At 48.9% G+C, this 13467-nt stretch overlaps 6 protein-coding genes across 6 annotated transcripts; 3 read left to right on the plus strand and 3 right to left on the minus strand.

The window, feature by feature from the left end:
- Positions 1–686: 686 nt before the first annotated feature.
- N7447_009849 (putative short chain dehydrogenase/oxidoreductase) lies at positions 687–1706 on the minus strand (the record flags this gene model as incomplete). The annotated part of the gene is made up of 2 exons (XM_057234111.1): positions 687–1321; positions 1391–1706. The coding sequence occupies 2 exons, from the start codon at positions 1704–1706 to the stop codon at positions 687–689; spliced, it is 951 nt and encodes a 316-aa protein (XP_057081395.1).
- Positions 1707–3554: 1848 nt separating this feature from the next.
- On the minus strand, positions 3555–5906 carry N7447_009850 (uncharacterized protein; the record flags this gene model as incomplete). The annotated part of the gene is made up of 1 exon (XM_057234112.1): positions 3555–5906. One exon carries the CDS (start codon positions 5904–5906, stop codon positions 3555–3557), a length of 2352 nt encoding a protein of 783 aa, XP_057081396.1.
- A 188-nt stretch (positions 5907–6094) lies between these two features.
- Positions 6095–6562, plus strand: N7447_009851 (uncharacterized protein; the record flags this gene model as incomplete). The annotated part of the gene is given in 2 exon segments (XM_057234113.1): positions 6095–6316; positions 6329–6562. The coding sequence occupies 2 exon segments, from the start codon at positions 6095–6097 to the stop codon at positions 6560–6562; spliced, it is 456 nt and encodes a 151-aa protein (XP_057081397.1).
- A 136-nt stretch (positions 6563–6698) lies between these two features.
- Positions 6699–10031, plus strand: ubaA (E1 ubiquitin-activating protein ubaA; the record flags this gene model as incomplete). Its single annotated transcript, XM_057234114.1, has 5 exons — positions 6699–6704; positions 6760–6848; positions 6902–6987; positions 7049–9830; positions 9890–10031. 5 exons carry the CDS (start codon positions 6699–6701, stop codon positions 10029–10031), a joined length of 3105 nt encoding a protein of 1034 aa, XP_057081398.1.
- Positions 10032–10660: 629 nt separating this feature from the next.
- Positions 10661–11361, minus strand: N7447_009853 (RNase H1/viroplasmin domain-containing protein; the record flags this gene model as incomplete). Its single annotated transcript, XM_057234115.1, has 3 exons — positions 10661–10970; positions 11019–11231; positions 11291–11361. 3 exons carry the CDS (start codon positions 11359–11361, stop codon positions 10661–10663), a joined length of 594 nt encoding a protein of 197 aa, XP_057081399.1.
- Positions 11362–12186: 825 nt separating this feature from the next.
- On the plus strand, positions 12187–12822 carry N7447_009854 (uncharacterized protein; the record flags this gene model as incomplete). The annotated part of the gene is made up of 1 exon (XM_057234116.1): positions 12187–12822. One exon carries the CDS (start codon positions 12187–12189, stop codon positions 12820–12822), a length of 636 nt encoding a protein of 211 aa, XP_057081400.1.
- Between the last annotated feature and the right edge of the window lie 645 nt (positions 12823–13467).

Here is a 13467-nt window from a genome sequence, read left to right on the forward strand (position 1 = left end):
TTGGCATGTTGTTAGTTTTTCTTGTCATTTTGCCCCCACACTATTGGCTCTAACCTCATTTTACTTCCGCCTTCAAAATAATTGCCATCATACTTCGGTTTTATATTGATTTTTTAAGAGCTTTGTCTAAATCTCTAAAATGAATTGCTCATTTAATATTTAGAAGAGCAGGCTCTAAAAAGGAATCTATCTAGCTGGTTGGATATCATGTGTGATTAAATGCGTACTTTCTGGTTTTTATGTATGCGTCGCACGACCTGGGCGAGTGCGTAATACACAGGGTGAGAATCTCAATGAAAATTGCTCTCTCCGGGACCATCGTGCCCTTTCAGCTGAGCAGTAGTATAACATTATGGGCTACATATTACCTGAAGAGGAAGAGAGAAAGGAAAGAGAAGCCTTACCTTATAATAAATACCTATAGGTGCTTAAGGCAACTTCCTTCCTCTTAGGGATATTGCCCTCAAGCTCCTGCCTAAATTCCAAGTCATACTACCTCAGCTTCGCCCGAAGGTGGATACGCTTATTGTACAAAAATCCTCAACGCCAATACCCTTCTTTGAAAGTTTTCGCCAGCTATATTGATATCTTTAAACTTGACTTTTGTGAAAATGTTTTGCCAGCCGGAGGTGATAATACAGTTTACCAAGCAGTGTGTCCTCCATCAATAAGGAGAGTGCTTCCCGTCATGAAGCTGCTCGCATCAGAAAGGCAAAAAGAGCCGCGCCGCGGAACTCCTCAGGCATTGCCAAGCGACCAAGCATGTTTTCCGCTTCCCAAGTAGCCCTAGCAGCGGGGTTTTGCTTGAATACCTCGTCCACCATCGGGGTGATGATGTGACCGGGGCACAGACTGTTGACACGAATGCCATGACGACCCCATTCCATAGCGAGAGAACGGCTTAGCTGGATGACTGCCGCCTTGGACGAGTTGTACACGGGTGAGGTCATGCCCTTGTTGGCAATGAGGCCGCTCATACTGGCTACTAGTAGGATCGAACCCTTCTGTTGGTATTTGAACATCTGGCGGGCCGCAGCGGTGGCCGAGTTGAACACTCCATTATAATTAATCGACATCACGTCGTCCAAAGCCTGTTGGGAGTGCTCCAGTGCACTTTGGAGGTGGTTGATTCCTGCTGCGGCGATCAGACCGTCCAATCGCTCTCCCTTCGCTGCAATGGCTGCGAATGCATCGTTGACTTCGGTGCTGTCGCGTACGTCAATGCGGATGTACTCCAAACTACTGCCAAAGTCGTCCTTGGCCCTTTGCTGGGCAACGAGAAAGTCTGGATGTGGGGATTCGAGGCGGTCCAGACAGTACACTGGTTATTTGATATCGCGTTAGCATTCGTTCATTTTAACATCGGAGAGGGAAATGGGAGTGTAAGTACCTTTTGCCCCGGCTTCGATCAATGCTTCCGCCATTGATAGTCCTAGCCCTCGCCCACCGCCGGTGATGGCATATACTCGACCCTCAAGATCAAACTCGCTGAAACGGTGGTGGTTGCGCAAAAGCTCTTTCGCCGGCATCTTTGATTGGATGTGGTCTGGGCCGTGGGTTACATTGTGGATATCATGAGGGTCAAACGAGCTTTTGGAGGTCGAATACAAGCGCGTTGATGAGGAAAAGAGAGAACGGGGAGCAGCGATGACAACTCCAGCTAGCCGTGTACGAGCGGGAGCCAATACTCGGGGAATAAAAGACATGGTGAGGGGGCTGGGGGGTATATAGAGTGGGAGGAACAGAGGATAATACTGATGTATTAATCTCGATGGCCGCGAAACGAGATGTAACAAGAAGGACTGATGCAACTAAAGATTTCACGATATTCCATCCATGGCATCAGGGTGATAGATTTATATGCGTAGGTTAGAACGGCACTTCCTTAGGGAGCCTACCGAGAACAATAAGATCCTGCATAAAGATTGGTAGGAAAAAAATCAATTCCAGTTGCGCGTGACTGGGTGGATAACTGCTTTCACCATTACTTAGATGGACCCAGGTACTTCGGTTGACCGAGAACATCCACAGTAAGGCCTAAGCTTGCCACCGACACTCTGATTAGCCATAAAGATGGGGATCTCGGAGAAAGGGGGTCCCACCGCCATCCAGAAGGAATATCGTGACCCTTGGGCTGAAGACGGTAAATACTTCGATAGGAGCTTCGATGGAATGACCCACCCGGCGGGAGTATGCACGGTTGTCCATCACAATTGATCGTCTGTGAGCGTGATTGGCTTGGAATCTGTTTCTTTTTTTTCCATGCCGATCCCCGATCTTGTTCCGGGTCGAGGGGCTGGATTATTGGGGGAAGATCAGAAGATCCCGCGAAGCTGAAGCTCCCCGTGCAGATGCGGAATGCCGGCCTCCCCCAATAAGAGACTCGGCACTAACGGCTAGTTAGACACGTAATGCATTTCCTATTTTCTTCGACATTTACTCCGTATGCCATGAATAATTCAAGATATCCAAAGGCTCCAGATTCCATAGAAAAAAGTGTGGGCAGTAAAAAGGACTCGTCTTCTCCTTTCTCGGCGTCCCGGGCCCCTTGGGACCCCAGACCCTCCGAGTTCCACATTAAATCCGCCCGAGCTCCATGAGCACGCAGCTTTTCCAGTCCTGAGCTGTAATTTTTTATTTTTATTTTATTTTTAGGATGGGAGGAATGGACCACATGAGCTTAATGAAATCTCATGCCAAAGCCCGGGATTTCCTAATTCGGTAATCCTTTTTTTACATCTCACACCGACTCTCATAGGAACAGTTGTGCAACAGCTCTATAGAATCTCTGAGATCTTCGAGCCTTTCTTTTGCACTTGCTGTGATAATTAGCAAAGAAATTCAACGCATCTTTCTACAAATATCAAGCTTTCTCTATCGCCGGGAACTAAAAGCCACTACGGAGTACAATGTATGCACACACAATATGCATGCCCAGTCTACTCCATATGCTTTTTTGTGGCTTAATGAACCCGAATTCGCTATTGAGACCGCCTTTATAGACCCATTCTGCAAGCCCTACATTGTACACGTGCTTCAAATCCCGTTCCCACTACGGACTAGGTAGCGGCTATCAAAGGATCGAAGGTGATCTCGAACGTCGTGTTGGATGGCATACGTACCACATTCAGGTCACCTGTCCCTTAATTAATTCGTGTATCCCTGTTACCAAAGAGATAAGCAGTTCGATCTACAGGGACACGGTGTATGCATTCCTTCTCTCCCGCTTCTCTACTACGGCTGGTATTCAAATGAAGAGCCCAGCGGGCGGGTGACATATGTCCCCGTCTCGTATCAGTGAATAAACGAGTTCGATTTCATAGCAAATAGCTTGAGCAAGACCGCTACAAGCAAGTAGTGCGAGAAAATGAAAAATGAAAACTCCCCCTCCCCCAACCCCCCAACCGATCAATGTAATATTCAGACTCCTGTCAACCGTCCTAATCATCCGATGCCCTTTAAGATAAAACGCCAATTTCTCGCTGGGAAGGTGCTTATAAACGAAGCACAACAAAAACAAAAAGCCTATTGGTGTTCATAGACCGCTTCGGTCATTATGGCATACCCGCGAAACCTACAGTCGTCTCGGGTCCGAAGCCGCTGCGAAGACTGCCGAAATCTAGTTTCATGAGCAGACGATCCACACCTGCTGCTTTATGGGGCACGTAATGGCTGAAGCCGGGGCTCGCGCTGTCATCTTGGCGGGAACCAGGCCACATCTGACCGAAGTTCGTTGCTAGTCCTTCTCCCGAGCGACTATCATCAATATCCCGCAGGCTCCCAATGAGATTTTTAATGCCCGCCTCGACATCATTTCGAGTGGCGCGCAGCTCCTCCCATACCTCGCGTTCTTCATGGGCATAATCTATCAAAGCGTCTTCCACGCCTTCATCTGTTTCCAGATCCATGTTGCGTTGGATGGTTTCCAACCGGATCACGAGAGCGACGAAGCGGTCAATATTTGTGAGAAGTCCTCTCATTGTGTTTGTGAAGGGTAGTTCGGTCAAGAAGAGGGATTGCACCAGAGATGACAAGTGCCGACGGTGGGCAACCGTGAGAGCTTCGGGATCATGCCGTCCCATGGTCTGCTGGCCAGACTCGGAGTCTCTGGTAGGAATCTGGTCGGGAGACATTGTCTTGGAACTGTGGTGCGATTTAGAAGAGGATGCGGTTCCAGGTCGAGATCCAGGGGCTGATGATGTTGACGAAGAGCATCCTTCGATCCATTGACGAAGGTGCTGCCACGACTCATTGACGACGTCTCCTTGGAAAAAGCCACCAATCTCAGAAAGCATAAAGAGACATGCGCTGGCCGTGGCCCAGATATGGCGCATTTGGCGAACACGAGTATTATCTCTATCTCTTCTCGCCTTCAGCTTAGCTTGGCCAAACATACTGTTGCTCCTGGGTGGTCCCCACGGTGTAGGGTGGTTTCGCCGCAATGGAGTCCGTTTCCAGAGATCTCCGAGCCGGATTTGAGCCCGCCGTATTCCTAGGAGATAAGAATGGATCTTAGAATATATAACAATATCAGAGCTCGAGATGAATAGGTCCAGAGGAGCTCGGATCTGTGCGGCGAGGTTTGTGGGCACCGGAAACAGCAGGTCTTCAAATGAGACCTTTGAGATTTTGGATATTGAATCGGGAGTTCGGGCAGGAGTCATCGGTCGGCCACTTTTGTGGCCATTAATGGACAGACAAAGAAGCTCCCGGGCAAGTTCAAGCTCTTCGTCGGCTGGATCCTCCTCTTTCTGTAGTGAGAAAAGCTCCGCCCATGTTTCGGCTAGAGCAGCTGTGACTTCACCTTCTTTGATGGTAAGAACGTCGAGTTTTCCCAATGAACGGGTCGCTGATGGGCCTCGGCGCCGGCTCTCCTCAATTCGGGAATCTGCATGTGCTACAAGAGCCACCACAAACTCCCCTCGTCCTAGTAAAAGGAAGTTGTGAAGCAAAGTAAGAATTTCGAGAATTTTCGGGAGGGGCAACAGCTTCGATAATGTTGATTGAGAAAGGGAAAGGCGAATGCAGTCAACGGCGGTAGTCAATTTTGAAGGCGAAATTGGTGGTTCCAGGCCTGCAAGTTGCTCGATGTGCTCCCGATATAGCGTCACCGGTGTAGTAGAGGTTCCTGCTATTGAAGTTTTCCGTTTCGCCCGAATATGATTGAGGGATTTGCCAATGAATAGTATTGAGCCTGCCGTTTGTGCCGTGACAAAAGTTGGGAGCAATCGGGCGTTGATGCTGAATTGTGCCTCGTTATTCTCTTTGTCGGTATCCTCCTGGATGAAAAAGTCTTCCTTCCCGTAGATAGGAAGTTTCCCATAAAGTAACCACATCGAAAGCTGTTTCATCCATGCTCTCTCAGCCGAAGTCGCCAATTGCAGGGCCATCTCCTTGATATCAAGATATCCTGTTTGCGCTTCGGTCCGCAGATGATCCATGAGCGCTGCCCCTGTGGAACCATGCAGACGTTCGCTACTTTCCCTTTCGGGTTGAATGAACCGGATAACAGCCCAAAGCCACTCCATACGCCGCGTCCATGGTGAAAACTCTCCCACAATAGTCGACAATGGGACAATACCATACCCTCCGACATATCCACTATCCTCGGCAAGAATTGCCCTCTCAACCTCCAGGATCTTCTTTTGGAATGCGTCTAAATGTGCTCCCACAATAGCTGTAGAGACCGAGCGACATACGACAGATGGGCTCGCAGAGGATATATTGGAGGCATGTTTCCGCAACTCCGCGTGGAGTCGGCTCAGATGGGCAACGGAGGCGAGGAGGGCTTTCTCCGGAGGTGAAAGAAGGGGAAAACCATCTTGAATGACAGCATTTTCCCTTTTTTGGGTATTGAAGAGGGGGGATGGCTGGCCGGAGAGGGAGAGTAGGATCTCATGGAGCATTCTGACGGGAGTTCCCTATCGGATATCAATCACGAGCTGATCAAAGGCGGAAATGCGGAAAACCCACCTAGAGAAATGCCTTCTCTTCACTGGACAGTTTTTTCGCTGCCAGTATAATAGACCGCGCCCCACGAATTCAAAGCGACACATATGAATTAGAGCGTTCGAGGGTGGCAAGCTTCGCGTTGATGCCGAGACGCGTCAAACGTGGCTTGTTGAATAACGGGCTTCAAAACCAATCGGAGGAGATAGGGGTGGTTGTCATTCTCCAGAGTCGGCCCCAATCTTATCTAGATGTACCGCAGCTTCCAACTCTCAACAATACACTCTGTAATTCGAGAACAATAGCTCCCAGTGGTTTATTGAAGTATCGCGGGGCTGAAGGCCAATCGGCCTCTCACCGCCCATTAGTCATCTCTTAGCTGTTGGGCCACCCCTCTTACGTCGTTGTCCCTCTTTCGATCTCTCTCTCCTACTTTGTACTGACCTTGTCCCTTACTTATTTACTCCTACCTCACACGGCGTTCCGCTTTTTCTTACCTTCTATTTCCCTCTATTATCCGTCGTTTGCGTTCGGATTGCTACTCTTCTCTGTGCTCGTTGAGCTAGGTACCTGGTACGCTAGGCATTGCAAATTGATTTATCATCACTATTGAAAGACTTGCTCCATCGCAAGGCTTTCACCTCCTGACTTTCATCATTCCTTCAAATATTCCTGTTCGAAACGCGGCTAAGCCCGGAAAGCGCAGAGCCTCTGAAGACGACGTCGGAGCTCGGCCAGATAAAAGAACCATGACGGTATGGTTGGTCTTCGTCTTAGAGATAAGATTGCCACTAATATATCTCACCAAAGGACACCAAGATGCAGGTCGAGAACCCTCAAGAGACCATCGAAGCGATCAAGCACGGGGAAATCGACGAATCACTGTATAGTCGGCAGCTGTAAGCGCCCTCCACCCCTCTATAACATTCGGGTACGTACTGACGCCTTAAAGATACGTTCTTGGCCACGAGGCCATGAAGCGCATGGGATCTTCCAATGTTCTAGTCGTAGGCCTCAAGGGCTTGGGTGTGGAAATCGGTATGTGATTCGACTATTAATCAAACCTTGCTTTCATCCCAACATCTGATTGTCTCCATAGCCAAGAACATCGCCCTCGCTGGTGTCAAATCCCTCACCCTATACGACCCTGCCCCAGTCGCTATCGCAGATCTTTCTTCCCAGTTTTTCCTCCAGCCAGGGGACGTCGGCAAGCCCCGTGCTGAAGTTACCGCCCCGAGAGTCGCCGAGTTGAACTCCTACGTTCCAGTCACGGTCCATGAGGGCGAAAGCCTCGTGGGCGATCTCGAACAACTAAAGCGCTATCAGGCAGTGGTGCTTACACAGACGCCTTTGAAGGAACAACTTGTGATTGCCGACTTCTGCCACAAGAACAAAATCTACCTTACAATTACGGATACCTTCGGTCTCTTTGGTTATATCTTCAATGACTTTGGAAAGAACTTCACCGTGGGGGATCCCAACGGTGAAGAGCCTGCCGGTGGAATTGTGGCGCATATTAACGAGGAAGGGCTGGTTTCGGCGCTCGATGAGACCAGACATGGGCTCGAGGATGGTGACTTCGTCACTTTCACTGAAGTCAAGGGTATGGATGGCCTAAACAACAGTGATCCTCGCAAAGTCACCGTGAAAGGTCCCTATACTTTCACTATTGGCGATGTCTCCGGTCTTGGATCCTACCAGGGTGGTGGTCTGTTCAGTCAAGTCAAGATGCCCAACTTCATTGATTTCCAGCCACTAGAGGAACAACTTAAAAAGCCCGAGCTTCTCATGTCCGACTTTGCCAAGTTTGACCGGCCACAACAATTGCACATTGGTATCCAGGCTCTACATAAGTTTGCGGAGACTCATGATCGCGAATTGCCTCGTCCCCACAATGATAGCGACGCCCAGGAGGTTCTGAAGATTGCTAACGACCTTGCTGCGGCTGGTGAGGAAAAGGTTGAACTGGATGAGAAGATAATCAAGGAACTGAGCTACCAGGCCCGCGGTGATTTGAATCCGTTAGCAGCTTTCTTCGGTGGCATCGCCGCCCAGGAAGTTCTGAAGGCTGTGTCTGGCAAGTTCAGCCCTGTGCATCAGTGGTTGTACTTTGACTCTTTGGAGTCTTTGCCTTCATCGGTCATTCGATCCGAAGAGAGCTGCAAGCCTCTTGGTACACGCTACGATGGTCAAATTGCGGTGTTTGGCAAAGAATACCAAGACAAACTTGCCAATGTCACTGAATTCTTGGTGGGTTCCGGGGCTATTGGTTGCGAGACGCTGAAGAACTGGGCCATGATGGGTCTGGGTACGGGTCCCAAAGGAAAGATTTACGTTACCGATATGGACCAGATTGAGAAGAGTAATCTTAACCGCCAATTCCTCTTCCGCCCCAAGGATGTCGGTAGACTCAAGAGTGAATGCGCCTCTGCGGCCGCTCAGGCAATGAACCCAGAATTGGAGGGTAAGATTGTCACTCTTCGTGATCGCGTCGGTGCCGACACTGAACACGTCTTCAATGAGGATTTCTGGAATGGCCTTGATGGTGTGACAAACGCTTTGGACAATGTCGATGCACGTACTTACGTTGATCGCCGCTGTGTCTTCTTCCGCAAGCCCTTGCTGGAGAGTGGTACCCTGGGCACCAAGTGTAACACTCAGGTCGTCCTTCCTTTCATCACAGAGTCCTACTCCAGCTCTCAGGATCCCCCGGAGAAGTCGTTCCCTATGTGTACCCTGAAGAGCTTCCCGAACCGCATTGAGCACACCATTGCATGGGCAAGGGATGTCTTCCAGACCTACTTCGTTGGCCCGCCTGAATCAGTCAACATGTACCTTTCGCAGCCTGACTACATTCAGCAGACCCTCAAGCAAGCGGGCAATGAGAAGCAAACCTTGGAGCACCTGCGTGACTTCTTGGTCACTGAAAAGCCCCTAACTTTCGATGATTGTATTGTGTGGGCTCGCCAACAATTTGAAGCACAGTACAATAACGCGATCCAGCAGCTCCTCTATAACTTCCCCCGAGACTCCAAGACATCATCCGGTCAACTATTCTGGTCTGGACCTAAGCGTGCCCCTACACCTTTGAAGTTCGACAGCCTTAATCCCACTCATCTCGGATTCGTTATTGCCGGTGCTAATCTCCATGCGTTCAACTACGGTATCAAGAACCCCGGTGCGGACAAGGGCTATTACCGCAGGGTAGTTGATGACATGATCGTTCCCGAGTTCACCCCGAGCTCGAATGTCAAGATTCAGGCCAATGAAAATGACCCCGATCCGAATGCCCAGCCAGCTAGTTCATCTACTGATGAGCAGGAAATTCAAAAACTGGTGGAATCTCTTCCTTCTCCCAAGTCTCTTGCTGGGTTCCGCTTGCAACCAGTTGAGTTTGAGAAGGATGATGACACCAACCACCACATCGACTTCATCACTGCGGCTAGCAACCTCCGTGCAGACAACTATGATATCCCTCAGGCCGACCGACACAAGACCAAATTCATCGCAGGAAAGATTATTCCGGCGATTGCCACCACTACTGCCCTGGCCACTGGTCTTGTTGCTCTCGAATTATACAAGGTTGTTGACGGCAAGGACGACATCGAGCAATACAAGAACGGCTTTGTCAATTTGGCCCTTCCGCTATTCAGCTTCAGCGAGCCGATCGCTAGCGAAAAGGGCAAGTACCAAGGCAAGAAAGGCGAAGTCACAATTGACAAGCTCTGGGACCGATTCGAGGTGGAAGACATTCCCCTCCAGGAGTTCCTCGACTTCTTCGCCGAGAAGGGCTTGGACATCACCATGGTCAGCTCTGGAGTCAGCTTGTTGTATGCAAGCTTCTATCCCCCATCGAAGGTCAAGGATCGCCTTCCTCTAACGTGAGTATCTGTTCTATAACCCCGTGTTTGAGTCAAATTACTAACATTGTACCTTTCAGCATGAGCAAGCTTGTGGAGCACGTCAGCAAGAAGCCAGTCCCCGAGCACCAGAAAAACATCATCTTCGAGGTGACTGCAGAGGACCAGACAGAAGAGGATGTCGAAGTTCCTTACGTGATGGTCAAGCTGGGCACAAAATAAAACGATCAAAATCTACGAAAGGCCGGTTGGCTACATATTGCTAGTACAGTAGCTAGATATTATGATCATTCCACTCTCTACACTCTTTGTTCAAACATGTGCGGTCTACCAATGTAAGCTATATAATTTGTACAAATTACACATAGAATATGAGGACCTGTGGGATTGACGCCGAAAATGACCGCTTTTGAGGCCAGAAACGGCTGCCTTTCCACCCGTCACTTTGGACGTCTAGTCTCCCCTTAACCCTGCCCAGCACTTCTAGTCATTCCCCGGTCGTGGTGTTGACGCTCGACTTACCCACCTATTCCCCTCGTTTCCACTGGCAACTAAAACAACGCCGAAAATGGCTCCCTTTCAGCTGGATTCAAGTCCCCTCCCTTCTCGCCCAGTCTGTTTAAGCGTCTATAAGATGCTTCGCCTCCCCTCCCCTCCTATATCCTTATATCTCCCATTTTCTTATCGTTATGGCCACGGTGACGGTTCTTTTAGAGCCACATCAAGCGATTACGAGCTCGGTGGTTTGTGCCCTTGGGGATAATTCTTTTTGTTTGTGTCTTCGGGTGCAATTCAGAACGTATCAGTAGATGGATTGTAGATCCAGGGGTCCAGTAGACGAAGCTTCATATCTACTGTTCTTCTTTGATAGTCAACTTTTCAACGTTCAGAAGGTCAAGGTATTCCTCTTTTTCAATCCCACGCATCTTCATCTCTTTGTCGTTTTCGCCCATCATATTCTCATTGTCCCTAATTAAAAAGGACTCAACATTAAACTTCATATTACGAGGCACCCATCCATTCTCTAATGCTTGTCTGATGGCCAGTCGCGATACGTCAGCGAAGGCATCTTTCCAACTTGCAATAAAATCTTCTGCTTCTTCCTGGGAGCTAAAAGCCCCATGGCAGGCATTTGTCCCTGTGATGGCTTTTTCTGCACTCCTACTCTAATTAGATATTGACTTTGCATACGAAAGGAATGAAACTTACTTCCAGTCGGTGAAAACGCCAGTAGCCCTGCCACCAGCTACAGCCCAATGTTTGCCCTTATTCAATGGTATGGTATCTCGTTTGACGGAATTTTTGATGGGCATATCAAAATCTTTGATTCCTCTTTGGAACATTTCATTGCAGGCGTCCTCGAGTGTCAACTTGTCATGCTCAGCGCCTTTGCATCCTATCACTCTTGGATGCGCTTGGCTCCTAAACAGATAGGACATCAGCGAAAAAAGCGCCACTTTTCCGGATTTAATCTTATTTACCAAGAACAATATATAGCAGGCTTGTCAACACGACCTTTATAAACCGCATAGTAAATTGCTTGTGGGGCCATGGGTTGGGTTGTGAAGAACTGATATGCGGGGGTTTCAGGTCAGCCAAGAAAAGAAAACGAGAGGAGTTTGGATTTATATCTCAAAAGCAGCGTGGGAGAGAGGGTCAGTCCTTGGGTAGCCGACATCGGGTACTAATTGCCAACTCATAAATGAGCTGGCGTGCCCTGGAGAGCGTTAGTGCTTAGAGAACAGGGGGAAGAGAGCACCTGAGCGTCCAATCAAGAAGTTACAGCATCTGATAGTCCATAGATTCAGTCGACTATTTATCTCTACGCGTACGTGAGACCCTCACAGAAGTGATAAAGGCTCCCAGAGTGTTTATGGTTCCCGGAGCGCTATGTCTCGTTGGCATTCGCACCTTTGCCCCCGGCCCTTCAAAATCCACGGCAATAGTTTCCACGCTAGGTATTAGGGTACCTTGTAATGATACCCAGATTTGCCTAGCATCCATGTAGAGGATAAATCGAACCTGGCGCTAAGCTGGGTAATTTCCATTAGATTGGGCGACGGAATTTCTCTGCTTGGTGTAGACTGGATCCTCTATTGTAAGTCAACGTGATCCTCTTCCGACTTGGTCTACTCCGTGCCGCTAACATTGCCCTGGACCCAACTTGATTTCTTCCAAGATTTCTTCATTTTCTTTTCACTAAATGATTCCAAGACATTTTCGGAAGCAATTATTCAGGTGTTCCAGCCTTTCAACTCGTCCCATCCGTTTTCCTACCAGAACTGGCCCTTCACAGCTCACCAAATCATTCTCAAACGCAAGAAATTTACGCATCCCCGATTATGAAATCGAAGAACCATCAAAACGGGATCCCACCATGGAAACATGCTTAAACGCCGCAGACATCCTAGAACGGCTTCTCCAAAAAGACGGATTCACAAAGTGGGGCTTCATTATCTATCGCTGCACGTATCAAAGCCAAAAAGACTGGGAAAGTTTCATGGCTCGCTTCCTCCAGTCCGTCACGGAATACCTTGCGTTCAGCAGGGGTCTAGACATGCTAGAAGGGTTTACCCCAACGGTCTTTGAAGACCTCTCATTTGATGGCGCGACCACCGCTGTTCTCCGCGCCCATTTCAGGAAGTGGGCTACGACTGCACCGCTGCAGGAACAGGGCGTCGATACTTTCGGGAAGTCGGGTCGCTACAGATTTTTTGTCATGGTCGATCAGGAGGCGCTAGAGTCCGTCTTGAACTCGGACCCGGATGCCATGACGCAAACCGGGTTTGTTAATCTGGTTTATGGAGAATGGGAACCGGGGGTAAATGAAGATGGCAATGAGTCAGTCGATTTGGACGAGCTTGAGCCCCTGGAGGGATGCACGCAGGAAGATGTTGGTTGGATGAAAGTGCCTTACGATGAGGTGCAGGGGATTGGAGCCACGGCAATGTGCGATATGCACGACTGGGATATGTATTATGCTCGTCCTCCAGAAATGCAGGCCTTGGATTGACCTTACAGTGTCCACAAGTGGGACCGGAGGTTGGTTTAGAAAATATGGGAATCGGACTGTGTGTTTTGAGAGCTTCAACGGCGTTGAACGTTGCATTTATAACATGTCTGGGGAGGTGGTCCCCATGGATTTACCCGTTTCACGAGACAGATCAGATCATGCGTGCCGAGCGACAGTGACAAGGAACAAGTGATTGAAGAATTTTATACGCAGAAAATGTGAAAATGCAGTCTCCTAGTGATCCTCCTGAGGCAGATGATGTTTTTGAACGGGTACACATATATCAAAAAGTTGGTTAAAGTCAAAAGAGTGCAACTCGATAAGCTAAGATGCCAAGGTCATCAGAGGTTCGCCACAAGCGTTGGCTCAAACAGACAACCGTACTAGCTCGAATTTTAACGGAATGAGTCTCCCTGGGATAATGAGAAATACTACTGCTTACGGAGGGCAGGCACTAAACCAAAGGCCAACCTAACCGCATATAGTAACAGGACAATATCAAATGGGCTTTGCCAAGACCATCCAGATCGCTTTGTCAAAGCTGATGGATCTCCGATAAGCAATCTGACTCAGCATTTGGTCATGCCCGGAGACGTCATAACCCCCGACCTTTTTATTCTTCCTTATATATGCAAGTGTAATTTC

Source organism: Penicillium robsamsonii, assembly GCF_028829455.1.
Source record: "Penicillium robsamsonii strain IBT 29466 chromosome Unknown utg000006l_segment0_segment0, whole genome shotgun sequence".
Taxonomy (NCBI): Eukaryota; Fungi; Ascomycota; class Eurotiomycetes; order Eurotiales; family Aspergillaceae; genus Penicillium; species Penicillium robsamsonii.